Consider the following 13,619-nt stretch of genomic DNA (forward strand, 5'->3'; position numbering starts at 1 on the left):
AAAAAATGTGTTCACTGACAGAAACAAATAGCTTCCACGGGTCCTCCTACATTTTATTAGCTGCTATTTGCTAATTACAAAGTCAGTACTGTATTTGTTAATTACAGTTGTACACTTTGACTCTCAAATAAGTAAATAATGGTAAGCACAGTCATAAACCATAGTCTATACTGAAATACAGCGGAGCCAGGTTTATTTATTTATTTATTTATTTTCCCCCAAAGGTCAAATAGAACTGAAGACTTCATTAACTTTCTTTTAGGGTCACAGATATAGAATCAATCCCAAGGAGCACCCCACAGGTGGCAGCAGTCCTACCATATTCATAATTAGCTTTTGATAAAATTCCAGTTCGTATGCTTTGAAATTTAACTTGCATACTTAGCTTTTGCACATAAAATCAGTTTAAATACAATTTGCATTTCATGTTTTTCAAATCAAGTTTAAAGGTTTGACTTCAAATTAAATTTTAAAAAACAGTTTTAAAGTGATCTGCAGCAAAATAGCTATTCATAGGAGCTTGGCTGGTGGTTCAGAAATGAATGCCTCTGAATCTTGACAACCACACTTGCTCATCTTGCTGCCAAGTTCCATTGCTGAAACTATACTTTTATCAGTCATGTTTGTGTCTGGCAAAGGTCTGTAGACACAACATCATTTAACAGCAGTGCATATTTTCACAAGCTTTACCTCTTCAACACTTTTTCCAAGTTAGTAAATCATAGCTTCTTTAATGTCCTGCTGGCTGTGTGAAAAACAGGAATTTATGTAACAAGCTCTGTGCTGCAAACTTTTTCCTGTTAGGAAAAAATTTTTTATTGTTGGCAAAGTTAGGAGACAGCTCTGTTACTCAGAGTGACCTCAAATGTCCTCAGTACAATAATACCAGTTTATAACATTTTTGATGACTAAGGAATTGCAGTAATTTCTTAAATATTTAACACTTTTTTTTTTTTTTTTTTTAGGGAAGGAGGAGTTAAATGTTGCTGCATTTCTATGGCCTAGTGTTTTATGTGTTTGATGCTTTTTTTTATAGTAAACACTATATCTGTGCCAAGATGGAGTATGTTTACAAAATGCAATAAAAATGAGCTAGTGCAGGAGGCTTTTAATCAACAGCCTTGCAGAATAATTTTCTTTTAACATTTCTAAATCTGTAATTTTATCAGCCTTTAATTCAGCTACATCTCAAAAGTGGTAACAAAGGACTGAGTTTGTCTGGATTTTCTAGGAGATCCAGATACTTGAAATGATTGACTCTCTGTTGCCACATGGGAGACCTTGGTTGAATATTCTGATCTACAGTGAGTTCAGCCTGTTGCAGGGGCAACAGTGAAATTTATGGTCAACCAAAAAGTGACATTTGGACTGCCAAAGGAGTTGTTTGGCCCTCATTGGCTTATAGCCAGTAGATGAGATGCCAGGTGTGGTAAAGAGAAGGGCATTCAGTCTGGGTCCAGCAAGGTGCTGAGAGCCCTAAACTCCCAGCAAAGATGATGGTGGTTAAGAGGTACACAGCATCGACAGGCAGTATTATCACTAGCAGGGTTGGGCCCTTATATGAGAATAAAAAATGGTGATCCCCACTGTTCTAACTAGAGTACATATCCTCAGATCAGAGATGAAAGAAGTAGTGTGCCAAAGAAGGGCATATCCCCATTCTAACTATTTCGTATTAGAGAGCCTGTTTAAAACGAACAAAAACATCCCCTTCACAATGGAGGGTGGAAATTCTGGCATTAATATTGATATGTATTTTTAATTGGATTACTTTTTACTTTTTAAAAAAACAATTTAAACTTTTTTTGTTTCTAAAATTCTTCTAGATTCCCTGCAGCAGTGAGGCGGCTCACGTTTGCAGCAGAGCCTTTGGCAGCTTACTGCTAGCTTTGTTTTGAAATCTTGAAGGTCTTCAGTGTAACTGACCCTGAAAGCATCTCCAGCAGTTAGTGTGGGAGAGGAGCTTGCCACTGCTGACTCGCTGGCAGCATTTTGTACCTCCACCTGCGTGTAGGTCTGTCTCTGCCACCGTTGCATGGAAAAAGAGGGGCAGTGTGTCTCTTGAGATGCTCCAAGTTGCTAGAGCCATTGCCAGGAAGGTATTGCTGCCCTTGCTGGCTTCTGTCTTTCTCCTTCAGACAACAAGAAAACAGGCCACCCTCCTTAAACTGTTTTCTTTGGCCCCAGGAGCTGAATAAAAAGAGATTGGCGTTGAAGAGCTGGGACATCAATATTTGCTCTTAACATGTGGCAGAGCCCCCTCCCCACAAAAAGAATTCTCTGACTGGTCCCATAGCAGCTAGAGATTTCAGATGGTTGAGAGACAATACTCAAGTTGCCTTCTGTGGTCTCAACCAAGTCAGCAAGCTAACCTCTTCCATCTGGGTGGTGCTACAGGCAGTGAGATTTACTCATTAGCTGAGTAATGGTAACTTTGAGAAAACGGGGATTGTCTTAATTTCAGAGGACTAAGTGGGCCCAAAGAGACAAAATGTTAACGTGGCGCTGTCAGTGTATAACACTAAGCACTTTAAATTGTCTCAGGGTTTTGAGTACATAGACCTCGGTCTGGTTAGTCTCCTGGCAAACACATTAGAAATGTCACGCCAGAATTTAGAAATGTATTGATTGGAATACACGAGAGAGAGAGAATAAAAAACTAAACATAAAGCATTTTGGAAATGAAGTTGTTTGGCTTAACCACTCAGTGTGATTAATTGTGATTAAAAGTTCCGTTTTTAGAGAGACGATACTGGTTATTCTCTTATTTTGTGAAATAATCCTTTGTGGGGAAGATAGGGTTAGTTCTCCTGTAAAATTTTGAGTTGACCCTGTGACTGGTGGTTACTTTTCCTGCCTTTGACAAACCAGAAACAAGGGGAAAAGAAGAGATAGTAAAGGTGGAGGAATGTGACTTTTTGTTGATGTTCTCCTGTCTCGAGGTGGCTGGTCAGTCACAGGCAGATGCTTTGAGCTGTCAGGCCACTCACGACAACTCTTGCTCTAGACCCTGGCTTGCTTCCCTGCTGTGGGATATCATCTGGCTGCCTCGGTCAGGTGCCTCTTTCACCAGACTGTCTCAGGCTGGGCAGGGCTGGATGGGCCATCTTATTCCATTGTGCTGGTGCAGTTGAAAAGCTGGGGGGGAGAGAAGATAGGAGGACAGGAAGGAACACACAAGGGAAGGAAGGACAGAGCAGAATCTCACATATATCAATCTGTGGTTCTCGCTGGTCCAGCAGTGGTGGTCAGGTGTCCCAATTGGTGTCTTGAGGTCTGAGTGTCAAAAGGACCCTTGCGGCTCACCAGCGAAGGCCACAATCCCTGCAGTGAAGTGGAGACCTGCCAGCCTTTCCTGAGGAATCCCCAAGGAGTCCATTTTGCCATTTTAATCCCTAAAGTCTCTCTATAAGTACCTCAAAAGGGGGTGATGGGTGGAATCAACCATCTTCTCAGATCTTATTTTGCCCACCAATTAGGCCTAATTTCCAGCACACCAATTTTGATCCATTCTTTTCCAGTTACATTCTCCTGTTTAAAAGTCACGACCGTTCTTGGGTCTGATTGATAGGCCCTCTAATTTGCACTAATCCAGTCTTTCTGCATCTCTTCATACCCTTTCTGTCAATACTCACTGTTGTAGGTGGTGTAACATTTTGAGCTTTTACCCAGTTTCTGGCCATTGAGCTCACAACTGGGGGTAGGCCCGCTTGACCACAATTGTAACAGGGCTGTGGCCCTGCAGCAGCATATGGAGGGGGAAAAAGTCCCTGGGTTGGTCAGGACTGGAGAAAGTGCAGCTGGAGACTTGTCTGTCCTCCACCTATCAGTGTCCAGCTGCCAGATGGCCTTAGCATGAGGATGGTCTTTTGGGAATGTGGTCCCCTATTCTTCATGTGGCATCCTCAGTTATTGGGTTCCTACCTGATGCTTCATCCCCCCCTTGATCTTGGCTCATGTATTTGAGGAAGAATACCAGGAACATTTAGGTAGACACGCTACCCCTTTCTTACCTTCAGCAGGAATGGGGGCCTTGGGCAAGGCTAAGCAAAATTGCTTATCAATGGCATGAGATTTCACAGCCAGACAGAGAACACACTGGATCTCCTGGGGTCAGTGGCTTTTCTGAAGCCATTCATGTCTCAGGAGGTGACTAGAAGCTCCAGTGGCTCTGTTGAAGATTTGAGCAGTCATCCTTTAACTCTTGTGCCTTTGGGTATTAGAATGGTTAATTTCATATACTAAAATGTTGAAGGAGAAAAAGATGGTTTTAAGGATGAAGTTTAACTCTCCATGAGTCATGTTTCCTTTCTGCTGTTTGTCTTCCCTCTTGCCTCATTGTTTAGCAATTGCAATTTTTATCTGTTTAACTTGAGACCTTATCCTGAAATTACTTATGCATGTGAATAGACTCTGAGAGTTTAACTACTTGTGTGTGTTTGCAGGTTGGGGCTTACATGATTGTATGGTTGAGGCTGGGTCATGCTTTAGCTTTAAAGTGCTATCCACAACATTGATATTAATAAACTCTGGATTTCCTTGTAGTTGCTGTCTTACAGCAATCCCATGTTTCTAGCATAATTTTTGAGTTTTATTTAAAATAAAGAAATATTACAGAAAAATACATTTTTACAACTTGATTGTAATGAATCCAGTCTCATATGAGGCCCTGCATTTTTAGGCGTTTTTGTAAAGGGTAAATTTTTGAACCAGTGAATAAACTGTTTGTTGTGTTAATACATATTTTGTCACAAAAGTATAATTATTCAAATTTTCTTTGTTTAGCAGTAACCCTCCTGAAGCTGTGATATTACTGCCAGGTAGTATGTGTGATGAGATGGATAGATAGATAGAAATGAAACAGTTGCTCATGTACTGGGTTAAAAAATACGTTTGTTTAATAAAATTGCCTAAATGCAGGCTATGCATTAGCAGGGACTCGTACAATCAAGTTGAGAACCAGTTCTTCAGTGAATTTTTCTTATTTTGGTGTCCTTATCATGTTTCAAATTGATGCCTTTGGCACATGCCAATTTCTTCTTCTTTTTATCATGTCACATACAATTAAACCATATGATAAATTATATGACAAAGCATGGCTAACTCGTTTAAGCCAGTTTTGAACCAATACGTATATTTCTAAACTAGCACCCTTCCAAGCTTTACCATTACACTTATGTTTTCAAACTAAATGAAACATTGAAGGGATTTTTCTTTTCTCCTATGGAGGAGTTAAAATCAGGTAAATAAGGATTTCTAGCAGAACCTGCTAGTAGTGCCACTGGCTGTGTTTTAAGGAGTTTTGATGCACAAAAATGTTTTGAAATATAGGTTACGTTAAGGGTATTAAGCAAAATATTCCTTTTCTAAAAAAAAAAATACTGGGTACAGCCATTAAAAGTTTGGTGTTTTGGAAACTTCAGTTTTGTACAGTAATTCAGTCAGTTATTTTTATAGCCTCTTTCACACAAGTAGCGTTAGAATGGCCTGCTCATTTAAGTGTTACATGTTGAGATAAAGAGAACTGGCCCGTTTCTTATCCCATATTTTATCTTTCAGAATTCAATTCGTCATAACCTGTCGCTGCACAGCAAGTTTATCAGGGTGCAGAATGAAGGAACAGGAAAAAGTTCTTGGTGGATGCTCAACCCTGAAGGAGGAAAGAGTGGAAAGTCACCTAGGAGAAGAGCAGCGTCCATGGACAACAACAGCAAGTTCGCGAAAAGCAGAGGAAGAGCTGCCAAGAAAAAGGCAGCCCTTCAGTCAGGCCAAGAAGGAAATGGAGACAGCCCCGGATCACAGTTTTCAAAGTGGCCTGCAAGCCCCAGCTCACACAGTAATGATGACTTTGATAACTGGAGTACCTTTAGACCTAGAACTAGCTCTAATGCTAGTACAATTAGTGGAAGGCTTTCTCCAATCTTGACAGAACAAGATGACCTTGGAGATGGGGATGTGCACTCTATGGTATATCCTTCATCAGCTACCAAAATGGCTTCTACTCTACCCAGCCTTTCAGAGATGAGCAATTCTGAAAATATGGAGAATCTTTTGGATAATCTCAACCTCTTGTCACCTAGTACATCACTGACCGTATCAACCCAGTCTTCACCAGCTACAATGATGCAGCAAACACCAGGTTATTCATTTGCATCACCAACCACAAGTATAGGTTCACCAAATCCAGACTACCGAAAATTTACATATGCTCAAGCTAGCATGAACTCTTTGCCCCAGATGCCTATGCAAACTCTTCAAGACAGTAAATCAAGCTATGGAACGATCAGCCAATATAACTGTCCTGCAGGACTCCTGAAGGAATTACTAACTTCTGATTCTCCGCCGCACAATGATATCTTGACATCAGTAGATACTGGTGTTTCTCAACCTAGTGGTAGAGTATTGGGCCAAAATGTGCTGATGGTCACAGATTCAGTGATGTCAACATATGGTAACCAACCATCCCACAACAAAATGATGACTCCCAGTGCCCACCCACACCAAGGACGTAATCAGCCAACAGTTGCAGTTAATGGTCGTGCCTTGTCACACACAGTGAACACCATGTCACATACTTCAGGTTTAAATCGTTTGTCCACGGTGAAAACTTCATTACAAGTGCCTATGAGTCACCCAATGCATATGAATACAATGAACCCTTATGCTGCTGTTAACAGTTGCAATGGCTATGGAAGAGTGGGAATTGTTTCTCTCCATCAGGAGAAGCTTCCCAGTGACTTAGATGACATGTTAATTGAACGGTTGGACTGTGACATGGAGTCAATTATTCGTAATGACCTTATGGATGGAGAAACATTAGATTTTAACTTTGACAGTGTGTTGCCTAACCAAAGTTTTCCACACAGTGTAAAGACTACCACACACAGCTGGGTGTCGGGCTAGGAGTTAGTGCAAGGTAAATTCTCATACTATTTTAAAAATAATAATCTGAAAATGAGTTTAAAGGAAAAGTACAGGCTTTAACAGATTTGGAAATGCTTAAAGCTTTAATGGTTTCCAGTGTCATGTGCCTGCATCTACCATCACTTTGTTGTCTAACTTGCTAGCTTTTTTAATGGGTTGCAAATGACATTAGACTTATACATATGCAATGAGGATACCAAATACAGACTTCTAGCATTTATTTGGACAGGTAGAGTAGTAGTTTTGGACATCTAGCCAGTAGTAGTAAAATAAATAAATATATAAAATAACAAAGTGGTAGTTTTCATTATTGTCTGACTTAGAGCTATTTGGAGCACGTATTCTATATCTTTTTTGTGAAGATGACTTTTGTATTTTGTTTCATTGTGTTTTTTCTGTTTTTTTCCTAGGCTACAGTTTAAAGCTCTTCAGACTTGTCTGACAACAGGAACTGAGAAAAGTAGTCCAAAGATGTCCTTCGCCCTTCTTTTAGTTTTCTTGATAAAACTGTTCTCATTTTTTCCTTTTGTCAGAATTGGCAGCAAACAGACTTTTCCTGTACAGGATGTTTGCCCAGTGTTTGCAGGTTATGTGCTGCTGTAGATAAGAACTGTGCCATTGGAAATTTCATTACTCTGAAGTGCCAAATTCACTACACCATATAATCACAGAAAATACTTTTGCATCATGTTGTGCTTTCGGTTTTTGTACAGTATGAGCTGTAGATGGAGAATTGTTTTTTTTTAAATATCTGTTTGGTCCAAAAAAACTATAAACTTTTTGTAATACTGTGGTGGTCTCATGCCCTAAGTAAGTTTAACTTTTATTGAAGTTAACATCTGCTGAACTGATGATTTGAGATAAATGTGGACTTTGTTTTGCAGCTATATGAACTGCCTTGTATTTGTTAAAATTGATACACATTTCATATGAGAAAAGAGAGGCCTGGTAAATAAGATCCAGCTAAGCTCATTGAATAGTCAAATGTTCAAAACAAACAATAGATTAAATGGCAATTGGTATGTTACTGATATTTTTATTATGTAAATTTATGCAAAGATATTTGTGGATCTGATTTCCAGATTAATGAATGTTATTGTTGGACTTGAGAGAATATTTGAAATAGTTATAAAGCTATTTTGTTCTTATAATTAAAGTCTACTTTGCTATATAGCCTACCTAAAAATTTACAGAATCTAAAATCTGGCAGCGTTCATAACCTTCATTTATACAGTATTTTAACTGGATGAAGTGAACATTTTTAGATATGTGCTTAGCACCTTAGAGTGCTACTAAAGAAAGAGAAAACCTTGAATACAAAACATTTCTGTCCCATATTTTTTGGCAGAAGAGTGATGTGTATAGACAGACACTTTCCGTTTCATGTTTAGGAAATATTTAATCGGTTTTGTATATGCATTTTTAGAAACTTCATCAGCTTCTATTACCATTTTAACCCTGACTACCACAAAGTGTTAAGTATTCATTGTTAGATGCTTGTACAGTGCTTCATGTTGTATTTATTTCATGGAGGTCTCATAATGTTTGTGGACTCAAAAGCAGGATCTTTGTTTTAAGAACGTTCACATTTTGATAAAGTAAATGACAGAATTTCCATTTGTATTTAGCATTAGTTTTAGGGTCTGTCAGCATTTTTATCATCACACCCTATTTTAGGGGGGTTGAAAGTGCTACTATAAAACTACATGAGGGATAAAACGTCCATTATATAACATTTCAGGGAAGGACATATTTGTTCTCCATTTCTGGGAGTGGGGAAGATTAGTGAAATAGCAAAGTTACAGAAACACAAGAGTTTTAAGGAGAAGGGATAGCTTTAGTTACTAAGGCTTTGGTCCTGCAAACCTTTACCTTTAGGTGATTAGGCCCATTGACAGCTATTTGAGGGTTTCCAGGATTGGGCCTTTACTTGGTAAATATTTGCTTTATTTACATAGTTAAATTGTGTTTTGAGGGATGAATGGGAAGGTAAGCCTGCCTGCCTGCCACTGATTACTGCACATCGTTTATATTAAAAAAACCAAAAACAAACCAAAAAACTGAGGATTTTTATTTTGCACTTACAATATTTGCAAATTTTACGATCGTTCCAGGGATGGAAATGAATTTTTCTGCTGTACTATTTTCAAGTGATCCATAACTGGAAAGTGATTATAATCCCATTTTAGCTCCCATCTTCTCCATGATCATTTGTGGGACGTGCCAGGAGAGAGAAGATTAACAAAACATAACAAAGTCTATGATATTAATTACAGTGTTTGCTCAGTGCTGGCAGTTCACTAAAACAGCCTGCATTTGTCTAATATCTTCCCTATCAAATTAATGATATCTGAAATGTGACCACAGCTCTTGGCCCTGGCATGAGCAGAAGACTCCGTGGGACCAGTTTCAAAAGAGCCTCCTTTTTGGTGCATGTGCAAAATTTTTGCTCTCCAATGGCAATTGACTAGAGTAAGTGAAGTACTTACATATAATTATTTGACCTTTATGTGCCAATTTTGTGTGCAAAAAGAGAGACCCTTTGAAATTTGACCCTCTGGCGCAGGAGCTGAACATGCTACATTTAACAATTTACCTCTTATAATTTTATTGCTACTGTATAACTTACAAATATATTCTTTCTTTTATAGCTATGATGAACTTGAATGCAACCGTTCCTTAATTAAAATAGGCTGCAGGAAGTCCTGTTTGATTATTATCAGAATAGATACTTATAGATGTTCGGAATTTTGGTTCTGCATTTTCTTTTTATTTTGTTTGTGTGTCAAAGTTCTAATATTTTTGCTTGTAACTGTGGGATACTGTGAAATCTAATGAAGGGTAGGTTGTCTGTCTTGAAAGCAAACATTATGTGACCTCTAGTAATAAATTCTTTTAAGTAAAAGTACCGAACTTTTGGAGTAAATTAGTTTGTCAGAATTATTGTAAATGATTGCTTTGTGAATTGTGCAGATGATCTTACCTATGCAGCTTTGGTTTTGACTTTTCTCTGGTTTGTACTGTTTTTAAAAGTATATTGTATTATAGAGCTGTTCAGATATTTTAAATATAAAGATGTATTGTTTCCATAATATAGCTATATGATATGTGTTTAGGTAGTAGATGCATTAATTGGAAAGCTCTGCTTGGATAAACTGACAAATTGCCTACATTTATAAGCAAAAGTTGTACTGCTTATTATTGGCTTAAGTCAACAGAGCATCCCTAAGAAGAGGAGAGAACTTAAAATTGGACCAATTCTAAAATAGTATAAAATTTGCACTTGTTAAACCACTGGATGTATGTTAGTACTTTTTTATTTTTTTACTGATTTGAAGTTCATATTTTCATTATGAAATTGCTAGGATTCTTAATTTATAACTGATTTTAGATAAGATGTTGTCATGTTTTTTTGTAATCATTACGTAAAAATGCAGCGTGGTTTATGCAAACAAACAAAAAAACTTGGCATTAAAACTAGCCTCCTTTTTGAGGGTTGTTCCACAAACCAGCAATATCACCAGAGAATGGCTTGTAAATATGGCTAATTTTACTTGTGGGTGGTGTAACAGCACTTCTGTGTTCCACTGCTCTTATTCAGTAACATCGCAGAATTAAAGTTCATATTTGGATATTTTCAGAGAAGTGCCTGATGTACCTACAGACACAAGAACAATCCTTTACTGTTATTGTATAAAGCCATAAATGTATATAAATTATGTTAAAAAGGTTTTGTGTCCTTTCTTGTATACTGGAAATGAGATTTGTACCAGGATTCTACTTGTGATTAGCAGTTATCCTATTCAAACACTCTAGTAATTACATTCCTTACTGCCTAATATTTTCAATAATGATAATCCCATTTTGACAATCTTGTTGGCATTAGCAACTTTATGTGGAAAAATACCTCATGGTACCAAGTCTTGGAGTTCAGCAAGATGATACCATATTAATAAGCAAACACTAACTGCAAAATAGCTAACAGATTTTCCAGTACTTCATGTAAGGGGAATTATCTTTCGGAATTTCTTCTGGAATTGGAATTGTATCAGGTACAGTAACTTAATAGGGCTGTGTTAAGTATTTTATCACAACATATTGTGATAAAACTAACTTGTTTATAACTCTTTGGGACTAAACACAAGAAGAATCCATGCCTGAATTGACAAGATATATTGTGTAGAGAGACTTGGTTGCTGGAAGCTGCTTTACACAGCTCAAGCGTTGTTGCCATTGGTTCAACAAGCCTCATTCAGAGAAAATTGCAAAAATTCCTGAAATCCCTTCAGAATGCATATTTGTAAGTATAAGCTTTTAATAAAATTGCTATGACATGAGATGGTGATTAATGTACTAGAACATTATGTAATACATTTAGAAAATGTGAAACAAAAACTTACATAAAACCACAGGAAGGAATTACTCTTAAATTAGCACGTTACAGATTAGATCCTAAAATCATGGGAGGGGGTCTGAGTGGGGTGGCAGCAGAACCTTTTTTAAAAAAAATGGAACACAATCTAATTTGAGGGTACTTAATCCAGAAATAACCCACGTGGCTGAATAAATTCTGAAATGGAAGAAGAGGTGTTTGTAGCAATTTTCTGAAGCCAAAGATCTCAAGTTTATTAGCCTGGGACATGGTGGTTCCAGGTGAACAGCTTCAAATCTCTGCTATGCTTAAATGTTTGTTTATTCAAATTTCCCTGCTGAAGAATTAAAAAAAACAAAAAAAACTATTGATCCTGTTTTTCCCTACTCTTATCTCTCCCTCTCCTTCCTCTTCATTTCCATCTTTTCACTTCTCCCCATCCCCACAGGTCAGAAATGCTTTGATAAACTTCTTCCACTTCATATGTACCTCTGTTGAGTTAATCATCTTCCTCTGATACAATCTCCCACAGTTGGCCTTGACACATTGTGGTTCTTTGGGGGTTCATCCAGACAAGTAAGGGGTTGTGCCTCCTCTAAGCCTGGATCTGTCTGTGCTGTGCAACTTTGGCTCAGAGCCCTGGTTACTTCTTGCAGGGTGGCACTACAGCCCCTCCCAACCCAAGTCTCTGCCAAACCACCTCCCCTGCAGCATCCAGTCCCTCTCACTGGATCCTCACAGCAGTTATCATGTTCACTGCCTCCAAAGAGCCAGAATGCACACCAGCCTCTTAGTTTTGCTGAAGACCTACACAGTGACACAGCCATTTGTAATAAAGCAAGAATAAGTTTGCTAATAAAGAACATAGGTTCAAGTGATTTGCAGTGAGAGTGAAAGAAAAAGAATGGTTACAAACAAAACACATTTTCTAGTGCCTCAAACTTAATTCTAGCAAGTTACAATCTCTGCTAAAGCAGTTTCCTTACTTACACCAAGTTATCAGCATCCTTAATCCTCCAGACCTGGGGACCCAACTTTCACAGGGCTTGAAGAGTGCTGTGCCTATTGTCCCCTCAGGGATGGATAATAAAATGGCTTTTTGCCTTTGCTTGTATCTTTCTAAAGTTCACTGACTCTGTCTAAAGAGGCAGAAAGGCTTCCTGGGGGGTGCAGTCTCCAGCCCTGGTCAAAATTCTTAACTCGCCATTTTCTCCCCCTTGCTCGCCTGATTGCTTTGTTTACCTTCTGTGTAAATGTGCTTTTTCTTGGCTTTGGTCTCACCATGTCTAATTACACTGGAGACACAGTCAAGCCTGCAAACCAGTGTTGCTTTGTGTAGGACCGACTGGGCTTAGGCACACATCTATAATTCTTTGTACACCTCCCATATGTGCACCACACAATAATGTTAATGACCAGTGTGTTACCAGTTTGCATATGACACCTGACACGACACCTTTTAAATACAGATGATGACAACAGCGAGTTGGGGTCATGAATGTGCCAGGGCTGCTGGGAGTTATGAGATGGTGTGCCCTCTGCCAGTTGGCATTGATGGGCTGTCTGGGTCTTACACTCTCTCTCTCTCTCTCTCTCTCTCCCCCTCTGTGGTTCTTTATTTCCCTGAGTGGGGGGTTCAGTATCTCTCTGCCTCTTCGATTGCACCTCAAGTCCCTTTTGTGCTTATTCCTGTGTCTTTCCCTACTGAGTGGTCAAGGAGAGTCTAGCTCCATCTCTGGAGCGGCTTGGACACACTCCAACCTCTGTCTGCCTGAGGAATTCCATCTGCGTGAGGAAGAAATTAGTTTTCCTTCCTTTGTGAAGAAATATCTAGTGGTTCCAGCCCCAACTCCTGACCTCAGTTCTTACAAAGAGCTCATTCATAAGTTGGCTGTGAACTTTCGAAGTTCCTTTTTCCATGGTCATCTATGCAGTGTTTCTCAACAGCCAGTCTGTGGACTGGTGCCGGTCCCCAAGATCTTCCAGACACAGTTTAGGAAAGTAGCATGCTGGTCCCTGGTATCAAAAAGGATGACAAACACTGATCTGTAATACCCCCTTCAGCCCACGAAGAAGGTGTCCCCTCCAAACAGTCATGTTTACTCTTCACAGTAGACAAGTTACGTGACGGGGCATGCACTGTCTGCCCAAAGCATCGGGATGAGTTTCACTGAACTTTGATGCCACTCAGGCATTGCATGGCAATGTATAAATTGCTTATGAAATCATTCCACAAGCTTCAGTTGTACTGAAAGCTTAGGAGGGTATAGCAAAATGAAAATATATTACAAAAATGGATGTCTTTGCACAGTAACAAGGTTCT

The 13,619-nt window shown here is 38.9% G+C and overlaps 1 protein-coding gene across 1 annotated transcript in view; it reads left to right on the forward strand.

Moving 5' to 3' along the window:
- Positions 1-8,237, forward strand: part of FOXO1 (forkhead box O1) — a 92,068-nt gene extending 83,831 nt beyond the window's left edge. Inside the window, exons 2-3 of the mRNA XM_034758564.1 lie at positions 5,560-6,916; positions 7,335-8,237. Of these exons, the coding sequence (XP_034614455.1) occupies positions 5,560-6,903 (1,344 nt within the window). The 3' untranslated portion in view covers positions 6,904-6,916; positions 7,335-8,237. The remainder of the gene's footprint in view (positions 1-5,559; positions 6,917-7,334) is intronic.
- Positions 8,238-13,619: the final 5,382 nt, after the last annotated feature.

Source organism: Trachemys scripta, chromosome 1, assembly GCF_013100865.1.
Source record: "Trachemys scripta elegans isolate TJP31775 chromosome 1, CAS_Tse_1.0, whole genome shotgun sequence".
NCBI lineage: Eukaryota > Metazoa > Chordata > Testudines > Emydidae > Trachemys > Trachemys scripta.